The sequence below is a fragment of the Phalangium opilio genome, unplaced genomic scaffold, assembly GCF_054372755.1.
Source record: "Phalangium opilio isolate 3A_F unplaced genomic scaffold, DU_Popi_V2 ptg000053l_1, whole genome shotgun sequence".
In the NCBI taxonomy this organism is placed as follows: domain Eukaryota; kingdom Metazoa; phylum Arthropoda; class Arachnida; order Opiliones; family Phalangiidae; genus Phalangium; species Phalangium opilio.
This window is the reverse complement of record NW_028324172.1, coordinates 3612767-3631785: the sequence shown is the minus strand read 5'-3', so window position 1 is coordinate 3631785 and position 19019 is coordinate 3612767. Positions and strand designations below refer to the sequence as shown.

Here is a 19019-nt window from a genome sequence, read left to right as displayed (position 1 = left end):
ATAGTTGGTAGGTTCAATCTCTTAATTACTCTTGGAAAAGCGCTTGCTGTCTGTGTTGTTGTTTTCACGTTTTCGAACTTCATTTCGAGAAAAAAAATACTTTTTTTAAGCCTTTCAGCACGCTCCTTTTAATAAGAAATATTTCGTATTAATAAAATACGATACAATTTTATGTATTGCTCTACTACTTATTTTCGAACGTGGATGTTTTCGTTGGAAGATTTTGTTCGGTAGCCAGGAAAGTATGTTCTCGCAAAGTTTCTTTTTACTCTTACCAGAAGTGAGATGAGACTAGAAGTGAAGGGCTCTAGCATTGGTAATAGATCCTGGCACTAGTGAACAAATTTGAGGATTTTATGCCGCTTCAATCGCGCCTACACTAGAGAGAAAAAAATTGGTCGAGTTCCAAAAACATTTCCTACCCCCTTTCCCTCAACCTAAAGCCGCGGAACACGGACGCGGGTGCTTGAATCTAGTTCGACCGTATACCACCGCGAGCGTCTCACGTTTTGGAGGGGAAATTCACAAACCGCCACCAGAGGACCAACCGTTGGTGTGTTATCAAGAATATTCACTTTCGCCAAGTGAAGAATTTAATGTCGATTCATTCTTTCGTATTAATGAAGCTTTCCAAAGCTGAGAAATAATTAAACCAAACGTTTAATGCATGGGGGGAAGATAAACAATACAGGGGTGGGAAAACTGTACACGTTGTCGATACATAATCGACAATGAAAAGTGGAGATTAGGAAGAGAATTTAGTCTAGAATCAGATGTTAATTGAGTTTATATTCGAGTTCAAATTTATAATCACGGAGATATCGTAAGTACATACATAAGTGTAAATTCAAGAATTATCATTTCGATTATGACAACGGCTACTCTTCCTGACAATAGAATGAAATGGAAGTAGAAAGTAACATGATAGTGTCAAGTATGCAAGGACAGAAGTTGAAACAGATATTTATGGTAAATAAACATATTTCACGTAAGAGGTGCGCGGAATCGTCAGCTTGATATAGATTGATGGAATATCCAGTATGTTGATCCTTAGATGCTATCAGTCGTTTTTGTTTGAAGCCATATATCTAACGCCTTTAGATCGTCATACCAACAATTTTTAATCACAATGATAAAGAAACGAATATTGATCCCCTATAAATTAGTGTACATTTAAAATGACGCAACACGAGTATTAGATATCAAAGCAGAATATGTTCTTGATATTTGGGAAAATTTTATTTTCAATCATGACATTGTCATAGTTTTCGCAAAATGATTGAAGAATATTTCGGTTATAAGAACAGCTACTGTTCCTGACAACAGCATGAAAAGCATGTAGAAGGGAACGAAGACGTTACTAAGGTCCAAGTTAGCCGTGCTTTTCAACGGTCTCTTCCACTTGACTTGTCCTAATACGTGATACTTATCAAAAAACAGATATTTGAAAAGTTGTGTTTCGAAAATCGGTTGCAGACTGAAACAAAACTGTCGTAAAGACCGTTAATCATTCCACGATATAATTCCTACCGACCTTAGTTGAATGTTTTCGTGCAATTGCGGATTGCTTCTGATCCAAGAGGTGTTGAAAATGAGGTGTAAGTAGTCGAAGCCTAGAACCTGTTGAGAAAAGTAAAGTCCTCCGTTTTCCTTCAAGTACATTTTACTGCCCGAATCAGATCCAAGGAATTGTCCAAGTCAGATAGGTGTCCACTGTGATTAGAGCTTTGTCACCGGAAAGAATAGAAATGTATCCGTCAAGTGTCCTATAATCTTTACGAGAACGGCGCAGTTTTTCTTCATCGAGTGCTTCAAGCCATTCCTTAACAAGTGGATCTTGGGTTGCCTATAGATAAGCACCAATGAAGTCAAAAGAATGGAGGATATGACAGAGGCTATTTACCAAATATTTCAGATACTCTAGAGTTCCGGTGTCATCCATCATTATAGGTGGAATTCTCGATTTGATCAAGTCCGAGAGGGTGTCAATGCAATCGTAACTTTTCGTCGTAAAATCCGTACGCAAGAAACAACTCAAGAAAATCAGAATGAGAGTCACTCCGATAAGCCAGGACGAAGCGAGAAGACGACGAGTAATATTAGGCAAAACGAAGGGAATCGCTATACAGAACGTAATTATATCTTTCACTTATACTTGGTTAAAGCGCAAGTCAACTTTCGTTATGGAAAAACCATCTTTAGTAATTAGGTCACGCATTCGAAGATGACTTGTGCAAATTTAAGCGAATACTTATTGCTTAATTGCTTACGTTCGGCGCACAAGAGTGAAGCATTCTCCCAGACGATTCCCAGTGTCTCATGGGCCATTTTCTTGACGATCTTCCTGGAGGGCAACGATTTGTATTTGTTGGTTACGATGGAGTGGATGACAAGCAAAAGTGACAGAAGGACCACGGTTGACAAAGTTAAAATCACCACCTAATTGATTCAAGAATCTTACTCAATGAATCTGGAAGCTAGTTAATTTTAATCGAGAAATAATTACATTTGCGTTCATATTTTAGAAGGATATGGAAGTGGACACGACCCTCTTCGGGGCAGCGGACACAATAATTGTCCTGGCCGTTTCGAACACCGGAGCTGGACTGAAATATTTGTATCGGCCATCGAAAAATGATCGTGGCTGGGATATGAAGACAGCATTATCATTCTAAAACAAGAGCAATGACTATTAGAAATCAGTACTAATTCGGTCTGGTATCTCATTTACATACGTTGAAAGCATCAGGCACAGTATATAATTTAGAAACGTTACGATAGCCCACTTTATGGAACTCGTTAAATACCCTATTAGTCATCGACAAAATAAAAATATTTAAACTAAATTTTATGATATTCCATATTTTGGATTGGTATTTTGTATTTTGTCTGAATTGTCGAGGTTTTTTTTTTCGAAACTCAATTTCATTAATCGAATATTTAAGCAAATAAAACTCCTGGATTTATGTTGTAAAATTAAGAATAAATTAAATTAAACGATTCAAAACAGGCGAATAAATTCAAATTTTCGAATAGTTGCACACTATTTTGGTCGTACGAGCAAGAACCAGCGCGATAACCCATTTGTTTCTCGTTTAGCTCAATTTTTCGAATCGAATTCTGAAGAATACGAAATATACCTCATGTTCAGGGATCGTTTCCAATAATTCTGAATTATTTTGTGCCATGACGCGTGGCTCTCAATCTCCCACGATTCCTGACAAGTAAAAACGTCATGAAGAATAATGAGATTTCAAAAGCTTAACGTAATGATGAAAAACTCACCGTAATGGTTGTAATGTTTATTATAGTGTCTTGGGCGTACCTACCGGTACGCGACAATTTGGCCTCGCCGTTATGGTCTCGCAGTTTTGGTCTCGCAGTTTTGGTCTCGCCGTTTTGGTCTCGGGACTAATGAGTCTCGGGACAATTGGGTCTCGGGACAAATGGGTCTCGGGACAAATGGGTCTCGGGACAAATGGGTCTCGGGACAATTGGGTCTCGGGACAATTGGGTCTCGGGACAATTGGGTCTCGGGACAATTGGGTCTCGGGACAAATGGGTCTCGGGACAAATAGGTCTCGGGACAATTGGGTATTGGGACAATTGGGTATCGGGACAATTGGTTCTCGGGACAATTGGTTCTCGGGACAATTGGGTCTCGGGACAATTGGGTCTCGGGACCTAACCCAACCCAACATTGTTTGGGGGTAAGAAGATTATTTATATGAGTTTTAAAAGCCCGCCTCTTACTACGAACAATTTATTAGCAATAATAAAAATATTTTGGAAAATGTGTCAGATAATTAATAGGAGAATATTTTGGAAAAGGTGGCAGCTAATAAATTGGAGAATATTTTGGAAAAAGTGGGAGGTAATTAGTAGGAGAATGTTTTGGAAAAGGTGGGAGCTAATTAGTAGGAGAATGTTTTGGAAAAGGTGGTAGCTAATTAGTAGGAGAATGTTTTGGAAAAGGTGGCAGCTAACTAGTAGGAGAATGTTTTGGAAAAGGTGGCAGCTAACTGTTAGGAGAATATTTTGGAAAAAGTGGCAGCTAATTAGTAGGAGAATATTTTGGAAAAGGTGGCAGCTAATTAATTGGAGAATATTTTGGAAAAGGTGGCAGCTAACTATTAGAAGAATATTTTGGAAAAGGTGGGAGCTAATTAGTTGGAGAATGTTTTGGAAAAGGTGGTAGCTAATTAGTAGGAGAATATTTAGGAAAAGGTGGCAGCTAATTAGTTGGAGAATGTTTTGGAAAAGGTGGTAGCTAATTAGTAGGAGAATGTTTTGGAAAAGGTGGCAGCTAATTATTAGAAGAATATTTTGGAAAAGGTGGCAGCTAATTAAGAGGAGAATATTTAGGAAAAGGTGGCAACTAATTAATAGGAGAATATTTTGGAAAAAGTGGCGACGAATTATTGGGACCATTGCTTTTGAAAAGGAGGCAACTAATTAGGTAACCAAATAATCACGATACCAAATAGTCCCGAGACCAAATAATCACGATACCAAATAGTCCCGAGACCAAATAATCACGATACCAAATGGTCCCGAGACCAAATAATCACGATACCAAATAGTCCCGAGACCAAAAAATCACGATACCAAATAGTCCCGAGACCAAATAGTACCGAGACCAAATCGGTGAGACCAATTAGTCCCGCGACCAAATCGGCGAGACCAAAATGGCGAAACCAAATTGTCCTGCTCCGGTACCGTGTGCTTGACCTAAGTTATATGTAAAATTTTCTGGTTCATCTTTTGATATCTCTTATTGAAGATTTCGATTTTTTCAGTCGGTCGGAACACTTAGAAAAATTTAAGCTCTCCCAAAATTAAAGTAACGGATTAAGAGAACAAAGCTATGATAGCGAAACATGGTGCCGAAACCCGGGATTGAGTGTACGTAAGAACTTTTAAATTAATAACAAAAACTAGCAAAAAAAATGGATACGGACTTTGAAAGAAATAAAATAAAATAAAACGGGACGCCGTAAGACGGTCTATGAAAAAAGCCTTAGACGCTATAAAAACTGAACTGGAAAGCGAAAAAGTGGACGAAGAGTTAATTGCGAACAACTTAGCTCAAGTGACGGCAAGAGAAGGTAGAATTGCACAACTGAATGGAATAATCTCGAAATTAATTACGGACGGTGATAAACTTGCTGCGGAAGTGAAAGACGAAGAAGACTGGATAGAATTTTTAAGGTACTGGACAGAGCGTGCAAAAAGATGGCTCGCGAGTAACAAAGAAGACGAGACGGCGACGGAAAACAACAGCGCGAGCGTTCAACCAACAGTATCCGGAAATCAAACTCCAGCAACTGTGAGATTGCCTCAAATCAGCATCAGAAGATTCAGCGGTGGACTAGAAAACTGGCAACGATTCTGGCCTCAGTTCAACGTAGCAGTCCACCAACAACAACTGGATTCAGCGGCTAAGTTGATATATTTACGTTCTTATTTAGAAGAACAAGCTGAAAAGGCTATTGACGGTATAGAACATTTTAAAATAGCGGCAGATATTTTAGATGAGAGATATGGTAGAAAAGAAATGATAACTAGTGCACGAATTAATAATTTGTTAAAATTAAAACCACTTCATGATTCAACTAATGTCGAAGGATTGAGGCATTTGCACGCTTCTTGCCAAATAGAAGTTAGAAGTTTAGAGGCGTTAGGACAATTCACAGTTCAAGATATGGAATTATACGCGCATATTTTAGGGGGATTAATGCCATTGGATTTGTTAGAAGAGTTTGGGAAAGAGGATAAAGAAAGGGATCTTGGACAGTAGATAATGTGTTGAACTTTTTAAGGAAAACGGTAGAAAGTAAAGAACAGGCTATGGCTATACATAGAACAGGGAGAATGCAAATAAAGAAGAGTCAACCCCTAAAGGATAAACCGAATCCCTCATAAAATACCCACCTAAAGTCACTGGCGTCAGCCACGGCTCTAAGTATTCCCAGTACAAATACCAGATATCCTTACAATTGTGTGTTTTTTAATGAATCGCATCCCTATTATACCTGTATGAAAGTTCCCGCAAAAGAAAAAAGAGAAATAGCAATACGACGAAGGCTGTGTTTTTTGTTTTTGAGAAGTGGTCATACAGCGATTCATTGCAAAACAAAGTTTACACAATGTCAAAATTGTGGGAGATCTCACAACAGAATTATTTGCATGGATATGAATAGATATAATTACAATCAAAACAGGCAGGGGTTTAATAGGCCTAATGGAAGACAGGACAGAGAAATTCCTGAAAGTAGTGATGCAAATCAGGATAATAAAAAAAAATAGTGCAGGTGAATCAAACTCATCTACAAGTCAAAGTAATAATGAAAATGTTGGAACGTACAGTGCTTTAGCACATGATGAAGAAACAGGGGGTGGTGAAATTTACTTGCAAACCTTGAGAGCGGTTATGATAGACCCAAATGGGGAGGAAGCTAATGTGCGGTGTTTACTCGATGGGGGAAGCCACAGATGCTTTGTTAGAGAAGAAATCATAAATCAGTTAAAGTTAGAAGAAATAGGCGACGAGACCCTGAATGTATTTTCTTTCGAACGACAAACACCCATAGTTTCCAACAGACGTAGATTTAAGCTTATTATGAAAAATTGTGAAACTGAAGAAATTGTTGAGATAACTGCGCTTGAAACCCCATCCATATCAGGTACAATTTTGGCGGTGCCATCAGGTCATATAGTGGAAGAACTAAAAGAAAGGGGATACCAATTGTCTGACACTTGAGAAAAGAAGAGAAGAGAAAAGGATGATAAAATAGATGTTTTAATTGGAGCTGATTATTTTTAGAAAATAGCGGAGGGGAAGGTGGAGAGAATTAATGAATCGTTAGTTGCGATAGATACGAAACTGGGATGGACCCTGCATGGGGGAAAGACACAAAAAATAGAGTGGGAGGTCATGCTATAGCTGTTATGAAAGTATCGGTGGATTCGGTTAGTGAAGAAGACTTGTTGTCGAAACAAATGAAAGCCTTTTGGGATAATGAGTCTATTGGCATTTTGGATAATGCTCATTCGGCAAAAGAAATTGAAGAAAATGAAGTATTGAAAGAGTTTAATGAAAAAATTGAATATAAAAATGGACAATATGAAGTAGCTTTACCCTGGAAAAAGGAAGTAAAATTTCTAGGAGATAATTATGAGGTAGCAAAAAGGCGAACTTGGAATTTGATCAAAAAATTAGAAACGAATCCAATTAAGTTGAAAGCGTATGATGAGGTTATTCATGAGCAACTAGAATCAGGAATAATTGAAAGAGTCCCAAGTAAGTTTGAGTACCCCCCACCAAAGGGACCATTATACTATTTACCACATCAGGGAGTGTTTAGGGAGGAAAGAGATACAACAAAGTTAAGAATTGTTCAGGGCGCGTCTTCTCACGCAAAGGCATGCCCTCACTAAAAGATTGTTTGGAGGCAGGACCAAATTTACTGCCGGACCTTTTTCGCATATTGGTGCGCTTTAGGGAGAAAAAAGTAGGAATAACGGGGGACATAGCCAAAGCCTTTCACACTATTAATCAAAAATGTCTTGATTAGAATCAAGACCTAAAATGTATCGATAAGACTGAGGTTATCACTTGTCTGAAGGATCAGATATTAATTTTTCTTTTTAATTGAAACTTAAATGCATGCTTAAGAAAAAACAACGTTCCATTACCGTTTTCCGTTGAAATAAATTATTTTACTGGTAATCAATTTCAAAAATTTACTTATCTCGGCTTTTCGACCACAATTCCATTCCCCGAAAACATTTTATCATTACATTAATTACTTTTGGGAGAGTACGTGTATGGTTTTTGCGTTTTAAAAGGTTCCTAAAGGCGTTACATCCCCATTCGTGACCAGCACGCTTCGCAATGGAACATTTTAATTATTCTAAAACCAATGTCGCCAAATTCAATAGGGACAGTAACATTTTTACTCGCGGTTTTGCAAAATGATGTAATATCAAGTGCACTTTAGTGAACCGTCGTATTGTTATTTCTCATAGTTCAGGGCATGATCAGTGTTACTGCCCAATTTCTCTCTCTAGTTTCTAACAATGGTTAGAGACTATTTGATAAGGCGCGGCACAACGTTATATTCTAAGTAGCACAAAAGGAAAAATAATCCATTTTTTATATTTTGGTTTGAAATTAATAAACTCATGATAGTAGTTATAACGAACAGAAAGTCAAGGGAATGGCACCGGTAATGAGCAGCAAAAAAGAGGAAATTTTGCTTCAAGGGAGCAGAGGGACATGGTAGTGAAAATAGTAATCTAGAATTTTGTTCGTTCAAACCTTAATATATCATGAAATATTCAAGTGAGGAGGCGGCACTACCTAGAAAGATTGATTTTGGCAGATAACAGCGAAAAAAATTATGTTCTACACACACTGGGACTATGGGAGAGTTTCTTGGCCACAGGTCGCACATGATGAAATTTCAACTCCAGTTTACATCTGTTCGTACTAGTAGCAGGTTAAGCAATAGTTTGCTCAGGTCCTGTTAGTCTCGAAAGGGTTATATAGTCCTTGTAACTTTTAAAAGGTTGTTGTCATGGCTTAACAGACCGCTATTACAGTTTTTTATTGTTTTATAGGTTATTTTGACACGTTATCTCCCAAAAGTAATTAATGTAATGATAAAATGTTTTCGGGGAATGGAATTGTGGTCGAAAAGCCGAGATAAGTAAATTTTTGAAATTGATTACCAGTAAAATAATTTATTTCAACGGAAAACGGTAATGGAACGTTGTTTTTTCTTAAGCATGCATTTAAGTTTCAATTAAAAAGAAAAATTAATATCTGATCCTTCAGACAAGTGATAACCTCAGTCTTATCGATACTTTTTAGGTCTTGATTCTAATCAAGACATTTTTGATTAATATCTGTTCCTTCAGTCTTCATTTTAATTACGAATGTTAAGAAACTGTTTTACATTTTCAAAATCTGCACTAAGCAGAAACAAATATATATAGGGGACCATAACTTTCGCTCAATCAGACATTTATTTATTATGATACTTCAAAAAAAAAACGTAAGTCAATAAAAGTTTGTATTCTTATTGTAATTAACATAATTCAGTTTTTTACAATCATTCATTGAAACGCGAGGCGCCCCCTAAAAATTCCAGAAATAGGACCAAATTGACAATTTTACAAAATTTTTAAAAATGCTGATTTATGTCCGTTTATCATGTCGCTCAAAATTGTCATAAGCCCAATATGAAATTCCGATATCCTTAAAACTTCATAAAGACGATCCGAGATTTTCAATTTCACACTTTTTTTGTAGCATAAACTAACGTCTGTTTGATATGAAGCTTAAAACCTTAAACAAAATATAGTCAGGGCTACCCTAAAAGTTCACCAAGATGATCCAAGATTGTTAATACGCCTAAAAAGTGCCATCTTCAAAATATGTAGCCGGGGAAAAGAGAGCGTGATCGAGTGGCCTATGCTAGTGGTTGGAAGTCGCGGGGGTTGGGACAGTGATAAGGAAGTTGAGATAGATTGGTAATGATGATGGGCGACCTGCGGCACCGTATCTCTCCCTATGTACCTCGCGCACGCCCCTACCCTTCGGTAGGCGATTGCTAAGTGCTGCCGCGGAGCGCCATTTTATTTGTATGAGAACTAGCTTCTATTTTGAAGATAGAGGGAGCGCCCTTTACAATTTCGTCCAGTACGACCCTACCTAACCGCTGAGGATGCTGAGAGGACTATGTTGCCGTAGGTGGGGGTACACAGGCAACGCTATAGGTATGGGGGTTTCTACTCCATTCCTCTCTCCTTCAAGGTTGGGACTCCAGGCATAGCCAACTCCATCACGCACTCGACAACGCAAAGCAACTCGCGCCAGCGTGGGAAATAAGGCGGTGACACAGGGCAAATGGCCAGTTTAAAAATTCCTTGGTCCAGTTCAAAAATTAAATCGGAGGGGGGTCAGTGGTCCACGAGACTACTAAGAAAGTTCAAGGGTAATCAGACTCCACACATTAAAATTCTAATATTTTAATTATCCACTTCTTTAGTTTAGCAGACGACGTGCTCTGGTCAATGGTAACGGACCAGTTTATTTATTCTAAGTCAGGAAAGTCACTGGCCTAATGTCCAATTTAAAAAATGCTTATTTGGTCACGGACCAGAAAACTCACGTAAACGCGACGCGAATGACGAAAACTACGTATTTTCCGACTGCCGAGAGGCGAAATAGCCCGGCCTCCTTTTACGTCCCCCCTTGTATTTTGAAAGTGGGACTGGGACTATGGCGGGCGAATACTTAGGCATCTAATTCCATCTCTCTAGTAAACTAGATATCGCTTCTTGGTAAAACTTTATATAACTAAAACCATGAGTTTATAACATATGTTCCAAAACAAGCTTCATACAACTTTTGGAAAACAAATTTCCCTGAGATTTCCAGGCTTTTACCCATATACTTCCCTGAGTTTTCCATGTTTTTCCCGTATATGGAGTATCCCATGGAGCAAATGTTAACAAAGGAGGGAAGGGGCAAATAGGACTATTACATAATCAAAGGATATCCCCGTATCTCTAATAAAACCAGAGTTACGAGCTTCCAAAATTTAGTGTAATGTTAATCCTATGGAGGAGGCAAAGTACCTACAAGTACCCGGGGCAAGTACCTACAAGCACCCAGGGCAAGTACCTACAAGCACCCGGATCAAGTACCTACAAGCACGCGGATCAAGTACCTACAATCACCCGGAGCAAGTACCTACAAGCACCCGGGGCAAGTACCAACAAGCACCCGGGGTAAGCACCCAGGAGCACCCGGGGCAAGTACCTGCAATCACCCGGGCAAGTACCTGCAAGCACCCAGAGGCACCCGTGGCAAGTACCCACAAGTACCTACAAACACCCACAAGTACCCAGGACAAGTCCCCACAAGTACCTTCAAGCACCCACAAGTAACCACAAGCACCCACAAGTAACCACAAGCACCAAGAAGTACCTACAAGTACCTTCAAGCACCCACAAGTAACCACAAGTACCTACAAGTAACTTCAAGCACCCACAAGTAACCACAAGCACCCACAAGTACCTACAAGTACCTACAAGCACCCACAAGTACCTACAAGCACCTACAAGTACCCACAAGTACCTACAAACACCCACAAGTACCTACAAACACCCACAAGTACCCAGGACAAGTCCCCACAAGTACCTTCAAGCACCCACAAGTATCTACAAGCACCCACAAGTACCTACAAGTACCCACAAGCACGCACAAGTACCCACAAGTACCCAAAAGTACCCAAAAGTACCTACAAGTACCCACAAGTACCCAAAAGTACCTACAAGTACCCACAAGTACCCACAAGCACCTACAAGCACCTACAAGCACCTACAAGCACCCACAAGCACCCACAAGCACCCACAAGCACCCACAAGCACCCACAAGTACCCACAAGTACCCACAAGTACCTACAAGTACCCACAAGTACCAACAAGTACCCACAAGCACCTACAAGCACCCACAAGTACCTACAAGCACCCACAAGCACCCACAAGCACCCACAAGTACCCACAAGTACCCACAAGTACCTACAAGTAACCACAAGTACCCACAAGTACCCACAAGCACCTACAAGTAACCACAAGTACCCACAAGTACCCACAAGTACCTACAAGTACCTACAAGTACCTACAAGCACCCACAAGTACCTACAAGCACCCACAAGTACCTACAAGTAACTTCAAGCACCCACAAGTACCTACAAGTACCTACAAGCACCCACAAGTACCTACAAGCACCTACAAGTACTCAGAAGCACCTACAAGTATCCACAAGCACCTACAAACACCCACAAGTACCTACAAACACCCACAAGTACCTACAAACACCCACAAGTACCCGGGGCAAGTACCCACAAGTACCTACAAACACCCACAAGTACCCGGGGCAAGTACCCACAAGTACCTTCAAGTACCCACAAGTACCTTCAAGCACCCACAAGTAACCACAAGCACCCACAAGTACCTACAAGTACCTTCAAGCACCCTCAAGTACCTACAAGTACCTTCAAGCACCCACAAGTACCCACAAGTACCTACAAGCACCCACAAGTACCAACAAACACCCACAAGTACCTACAAACACCCACAAGTACCTACAAACACCCACAAGTACCTACAAACACCCACAAGTACCTACAAACACCCACAAGTACCTACAAACACCCACAAGTACCCGGGAAAGTACCCACAAGTACCTTCAAGCACCCACAAGAACCCACAAGTACCAACAAGAACCCAAAAGTACCCACAAGAACCCACAAGTACCTTCAAGCACCCACAACTACCTTCAAGCACCCACAAGTACCTACAAGCACCGACAAGTACCCACAAGCACCCACAAGTACCCGGGACAAGCACCCGGGGCAAGTACCCACAAGTACCTACAAGCACCCACAAGTACCCACAAGTACCTACAAGCACCCACAAGTACCTACAAGTACCCACAAGCACGCACAAGTACCCACAAGTACCTACAAGCACCCACAAGTACCTACAAGCACCCACAAGTACTCACAGGTACCTACAAGTACTCACAAGTACCCACAAGTACCCACAACTACCTACAAGTACCCACAAGTACCCACAAGTACCAACAAGTACCCACAAGCACCCACAAGTACCCACAAGTACCTACAAGTACCTACAAGCACCGACAAGTACCCACAAGCACCCACAAGTACCCGGGACAAGCACCCGGGGCAAGTACCCACAAGTACCTACAAGCACCCACAAGTATCTACAAGCACCCACAAGTACCTACAAGTACCCAAAAGCACGCACAAGTACCCAAAAGTACCTACAAGTACCCAAAAGTATCTACAAGTACCCACAATTACCCACAAGTACCTACAAGTACCCACAATTACCCACAAGTACCTACAAGTACCCACAAGTACCCACAATTACCTACAAGTACCTACAAGTACCCACAAGTACCCACAAGTACCCACAAGTACCTACAAGTACCCACAAGTACCCACAAGTACCAACAAGTACCAACAAGTACCCACAAGCACCTACAAGCACTCACAAGTACCTACAAGCACCCACAAGCACCCACAAGTACCTACAAGTAACCACAAGTACCCACAAGCACCTACAAGTAACCACAAGTAACCACAAGTACCCACAAGTACCCACAAGTACCCACAAGTACCTACAAGTACCTACAAGTACCCATAAGTACCAACAAGTACCCACAAGCACCTAAAAGCACCCACAAGTACCTACAAGCACCGACAAGTACCTACAAGCACCGACAAGTACCCACAAGCACCCACAAGTACCTACAAGCACCGACAAGTACCTACAAGCACCGACAAGTACCCACAAGCACCCACAAGTACCCGGGACAAGCACCCGGGGCAAGTACCCACAAGTACCTACAAGCACCCACAAGTATCTACAAGCACCCACAAGTACCTATAAGTACCAAAAGCACGCACAAGTACCCACAAGTACCTACAAGTACCCAAAAGTACCTACAAGTACCCAAAAGTATCTACAAGTACCCACAATTACCCACAAGTACATACAAGTACCCACAATTACCCACAAGTACCTACAAGTACCCACAAGTACCCACAAGTACCTACAAGTACCCACAAGTACCCACAAGTACCAACAAGTACCCACAAGGACCTACAAGGACCTACAAGCACCTACAAGCACCTACAAGCACCCACAATTACATACAAGCACCCACAAGCACCCACAAGTACCCACAAGTACCTACAAGTAACCACAAGTACCCACAAGTACCCACAAGTACCTACAAGTACCTACAAGTAACCACAAGTACCCACAAGTACCCACAAGTACCTACAAGTACCCATAAGTACCTACAAGCACCCATAAGTACCTAGAAGTACCCATAAGTACCTACAACCACCCACAAGCACCCATAAGTACCTAGAAGTACCCTCAAGTCCCTACAAGCTCCCATAAGTACCTACAAGCACCCACAAGTACCCACAAGTGCCTACAAGTACCCACAAGTACCTACAAGTACTCACAAGTACCTGCAAGTACCCACAAGTACCTACAAGTACCCACAAGTACCTACAAGTACCCACAAGTACCCACAACTACCTACAAGTGCCCACAAGTACCCACAAGTACCAACAAGTACCCACAAGCACCCACAAGTACCTACAAGTACCTACAAGCACCGACAAGTACCCACAAGCACCCACAAGTACCCGGGACAAGCACCCGGGGCAAGTACCCACAAGTACCTACAAGCACCCACAAGTATCTACAAGCACCCACAAGTACCTACAAGTACCCAAAAGCACGCACAAGTACCCAAAAGTACCTACAAGTACCCAAAAGTATCTACAAGTACCCACAATTACCCACAAGTACCTACAAGTACCCACAATTACCCACAAGTACCTACAAGTACCCACAAGTACCCACAATTACCTACAAGTACCTACAAGTACCCACAAGTACCCACAAGTACCTACAAGTACCCACAAGTACCCACAAGTACCAACAAGTACCCACAAGCACCTACAAGCACCCACAAGTACCTACAAGCACCCACAAGTACCTACAAGTACCTACAAGTACCTACAAGTACCCATAAATACCTACAAGCACCCATAAGTACCTACAAGCACCCATAAGTACCTAGAAGTACCCACAAGTACCTAGAAGTACCCATAAGTACCTACAAGCACCCACAAGTACCTACAAGCACCCACAAGTACCTACAAGCACCCACAAGTACCTACAAGTACCCACAAGTACCCACAAGTGCCTACAAGTACCCACAAGTACTCACAAGTACTCACAGGTACCTACAGGTACCTACAAGTACTCACAAGTACCCACAAGTACCTACAAGTACCCACAAGTACCTACAAGTACCCACAAGTACCTACAAGTACCCACAAGTACCCACAAGTACCCACAAGTCTCTACAAGCTCCCATAAGTACCTACAAGCACCCACAAGTACCCACAAGTGCCTACAAGTACCCACAAGTACCTACAAGTACTCACAAGTACCTACAAGTACCCACAAGTACCTACAAGTACCCACAAGTACCTACAAGTACCCACAAGTACCCACAAGTACCTACAAGTACCCACAAGTACCCACAAGTACCTACAAGTACCCACAAGTACCTACAAGTACCCACAAGTACCTACAAGTACCTACAAGTACCTACAAGTACCCACAAGTACCTACAAGTACCCACAAGTACCTACAAGCACCCATAAGTACCTACAAGCACCCAAAAGTACCCACAAGAACCCACAAGTACCTTTAAGCACCCACAAGTACCTTCAAGCACCCACAAGTACCTTCAAGCACCCACAAGTACCTACAAGCACCGACAAGTACCCACAAGCACCCACAAGTACCCGGGACAAGCACCCGGGGCAAGTACCCACAAGTACCTACAAGCACCCACAAGTACCCACAAGTACCTACAAGCACCCACAAGTACCTACAAGTACCCACAAGCACGCACAAGTACCCACAAGTACCTACAAGCACCCACAAGTACCTACAAGCACCCACAAGTACTCACAAGTACTCACAGGTACCTACAAGTACTCACAAGTACCCACAAGTACCCACAACTACCTACAAGTACCCACAAGTACCCACAACTACCTACAAGTACCCACAAGTACCCACAAGTACCTACAAGTACCCACAAGTACCAACAAGTACCCACAAGCACCTACAAGCACCCACAAGTACCTACAAGTACCTACAAGCACCGACAAGTACCTACAAGCACCGACAAGTACCCACAAGCACCCACAAGTACCCGGGACAAGCACCCGGGGCAAGTACCCACAAGTACCTACAAGCACCCACAAGTATCTACAAGCACCCACAAGTACCTACAAGTACCCAAAAGCACGCACAAGTACCCACAAGCACCCACAAGTACCTACAAGTACCCAAAAGTACCCACAAGTACCTACAAGTACCCACAAGGACCTAAAAGTACCCACAAGTACCCACAAGTACCTACAAGTACCCACAAGTACCTACAAGCACCCATAAGTACCTACAAGCACCCACAAGTACCTACAAGCACCCACAAGTACCCACAGGTACCCACAAGCACCCACAAGAACCCACAAGTACCTACAAGCACCCACAAGTACCCACAAGAACCCACAAGTACCTACAAGCACCCACAAGTACCCACAAGAACCCACAAGTACCTACAAGCACCCACAAGTACCCACAAGAACCCACAAGTACCCACAAGAACCCACAAGTACCCACAAGAACCCGGGCAAAGCACCTACTAGAGCTCAAACGAAATGTTTTTCTTGCTTAATATCCCTCTAATGGCGTGAATCACGACAAAAACGCCGTAATTCCAATATAAAAAATTAGGGCTAAAATGCGTGTCTCTAACAGTGGTAAAACGCCGTAATTCCAATACCCAAAACAACGTAAGTCAAAGTATGTGTTAATAATGATAAAAATCGATACTTAAACTTAATTGATCTTAATGAAACTAAGAAAAGGCACATCTATGGACTGTTATCTTTCATTTAAGATGGTTCCCAAACGTAACGAATGATTAGTTTTCTTTATACACGATCCCAATTAAGGTCATTTTTCAAAAAAATCCCATGTTATGTCTATGGAAGAATATTGTATCTTTCACTAAATGTCTGATTAATTTTATGGATTCTAAAACCACCCTTAACAACTTTTTTCTTTATAGAACTAACTATTAGTTGGATCTCTTTGAAATTTTAACCACATAATTAGGGCCCAAATTTTAGTTCACTGGCAAAATTTCAAAGCAGCAAACACAATACGAAAAAAGTTACGGCCAATCAGAGAACCCTCCTTTAGCATTAGAGGCAGTATCAAGTCTTATCTAAGAGAGCGACCGCTCTCCTAGAATAGGGATCGCGGAGAAAGACAGGAACGCCTTGCGTTTTCTTTGGATTGAGGGGTTAAATCACCCACAAAAACAAAATTTAGTAGAGTATCGAATGACTAAAGTCCCCTTTGGGGTAACCACTTCGCCCTTCTTATTGAATGCGACCATTTTTCACCACTTAGAGAAAACAAAAGAAAAATATCCCGCGGCAAAAGAAAGTTTAGAAAAAGATAGATATGTTGATGATTTGGTTACGACAAAGGATAACCCCGATGAGGCAGACCAATTGATCAATGATGCAACCAAGATATTGTCAGAAGCGGGAATGAATTTGAGAAAAATAAGAAGTAATTCGAAAGAAATAAGAACTAAGTGGGGGTCACATGATAAAAGTCAGGAACAGAAAGGTCTACCTAATCCTACAAATAACAAGGTTTTGGGGATGTTATGGGATGAAATGACAGACAATTTGTCTTATGAAGTTACGTCACTTTTGGAATTTATGATAAATAAAGAAAATACTAAAAGAGGAGTACTGAGAGCTGTCGCACGTATCTTTGACCCGTTCACAATCCGGGCAAAATTCATATTTCAAGAACTGTGGGTTAGAAAATTAGACTGGGATGAGGATTTACCTAAAGACTTAGAAACGAAATTTAATGATTGGTGTAATGGACTACCAAAATTGATAGAATTTGAAAAACCCAGTTTTTTTTATAAAAATCAATTAGATTTGAAACCAGAAGCAATAGAATTACATGGTGTTGTAGACGCAAGCGAAAGTGCATATCGACAGTGTTCTATTTAAAATGTATGTATCCTAATGGTGAAATTAATTCAATACTGATCGCGTCTAAAGTAAGAGTAACCCCGTTGGGGAATAAAAAATTAACAATACCAAGGCTAGAACTGATGGGTGCATTAATAGGCGCTCGATTGAACAATACATTAATGGACACGTTGACAATTAAGCCACAAAAAGTAATAATGTGGTCAGATTCGGAAATAGTATTAGCATGGATCCGCGGATCTCCTAGCCGATGGAAACAGTTTGTCCAAAACAGAGTGCGCGAAATACTAACGCGAACGAAAACAGAAATATGGCATCATTGTCCGGGCAAAGAGAACCCCGCCGACCTTTCAACTCGAGGGAAGTCTTTAGAAGAAATCACCTCAAGCGATCTTTGGTTACATGAACCAACTTGGCTTAGAGAACATATAGATCTAGTAAATGAATAGAATAATTTTGCCTATTGAAATACAGGATGAGTTAAAAAAGAAAGAAGTAGTCGCTTATATGGATCCGGTACAGAAATGTGAAGGGTTATTGAATTTGAAAAAGTATAGCAGTTTGAACCAAGTCCTAAACATAACGGCGTGGATTATGCGTTTCATCCATAACACAAGAAATAAGGTACAAGAAAGAAAAAAGGGTCCGATGACAGGGGAAGAAATAATGTATGCTGAAGTGTTTTGGGTGAAGAAAGCGCAAAAAGAAGATTTCTTTGATGAAGTAAAATGTTTGGAAAATGGACAAGAAATATCGAGAAAATCAAGTATCACATCACTGAACCCGTTTTTGGATAAACAAGGGGTCATGTGTGTGGGAGGGCGCTTAGACGCGGCAAAAATGACTTACCGAGAGCGACACCCGTGGATATTGTCAGGAACTCATCAACTATCATATTTAATTGGATGGCAAACACACGTAAGATTGAAACATGCAGGTAAAAGCGAAGTATTGACGGAAATTAGAGAACACTATTGGATACCAAAGATCAGGCAATTAGTGAATAAAGTCATTTATTCATGCCCAAGATGCAAGCGATAAAAAGCCAAGCCTATGAAAGCAGAAATGGCGCCATTTCCGGACGCAAGGATCAACCCAGCTCCACCCTTCGAAATTTGCGGCATAGACCACGGTGGTCCAATATATGCAAAACCAGATAAAAAATGTTACTTCGTAGTTTTCACCTGCGCAGTAACGCGTGCTGTCCACCTAGAATTAGTTACGGACCTCACAACAGAAGCCTTTCTCATGGTATTTCGACGGTTTATTGCGCGAAGAAGA

General features: G+C 41.1%; 3 protein-coding genes across 3 annotated transcripts; all 3 read left to right on the top strand.

The window, feature by feature from the left end:
* Positions 1–5008: 5008 nt before the first annotated feature.
* Positions 5009–5800, top strand: LOC149673094 (uncharacterized). The gene has a single exon (XM_089840200.1). It carries the CDS (start codon positions 5009–5011, stop codon positions 5798–5800), a length of 792 nt encoding a protein of 263 aa, XP_089696326.1.
* Positions 5801–6244: 444 nt separating this feature from the next.
* LOC149673093 (uncharacterized) lies at positions 6245–7577 on the top strand. Its single transcript, XM_089840199.1, has 3 exons — positions 6245–6750; positions 6870–7303; positions 7426–7577. The coding sequence occupies exons 1-3, from the start codon at positions 6245–6247 to the stop codon at positions 7575–7577; spliced, it is 1092 nt and encodes a 363-aa protein (XP_089696325.1).
* Positions 7578–17935: 10358 nt separating this feature from the next.
* On the top strand, positions 17936–18779 carry LOC149673092 (uncharacterized). The gene is made up of 2 exons (XM_089840198.1): positions 17936–18175; positions 18213–18779. Exons 1-2 carry the CDS (start codon positions 17936–17938, stop codon positions 18777–18779), a joined length of 807 nt encoding a protein of 268 aa, XP_089696324.1.
* The last annotated feature ends 240 nt before the right edge of the window (positions 18780–19019 follow it).

Bases quoted from the DNA above. Each gene is read 5' to 3' on its own strand.
- LOC149673094 (XM_089840200.1), top strand. From the start codon at position 5,009: ATGAAAAAAGCCTTAGACGCTATAAAAACTGAACTGGAAAGCGAAAAA.
- LOC149673093 (XM_089840199.1), top strand. From the start codon at position 6,245: ATGGAAGACAGGACAGAGAAATTCCTGAAAGTAGTGATGCAAATCAGG. The intron at 6,751-6,869 runs GTCTGACACTTG...ATGAATCGTTAG, and splicing joins AAAGAAAGGGGATACCAATT to TTGCGATAGATACGAAACTG. The intron at 7,304-7,425 runs GTAAGTTTGAGT...TCTCACGCAAAG, and splicing joins AATAATTGAAAGAGTCCCAA to GCATGCCCTCACTAAAAGAT.
- LOC149673092 (XM_089840198.1), top strand. From the start codon at position 17,936: ATGTGGTCAGATTCGGAAATAGTATTAGCATGGATCCGCGGATCTCCT. The intron at 18,176-18,212 runs GTAAATGAATAG...ATTGAAATACAG, and splicing joins TTAGAGAACATATAGATCTA to GATGAGTTAAAAAAGAAAGA.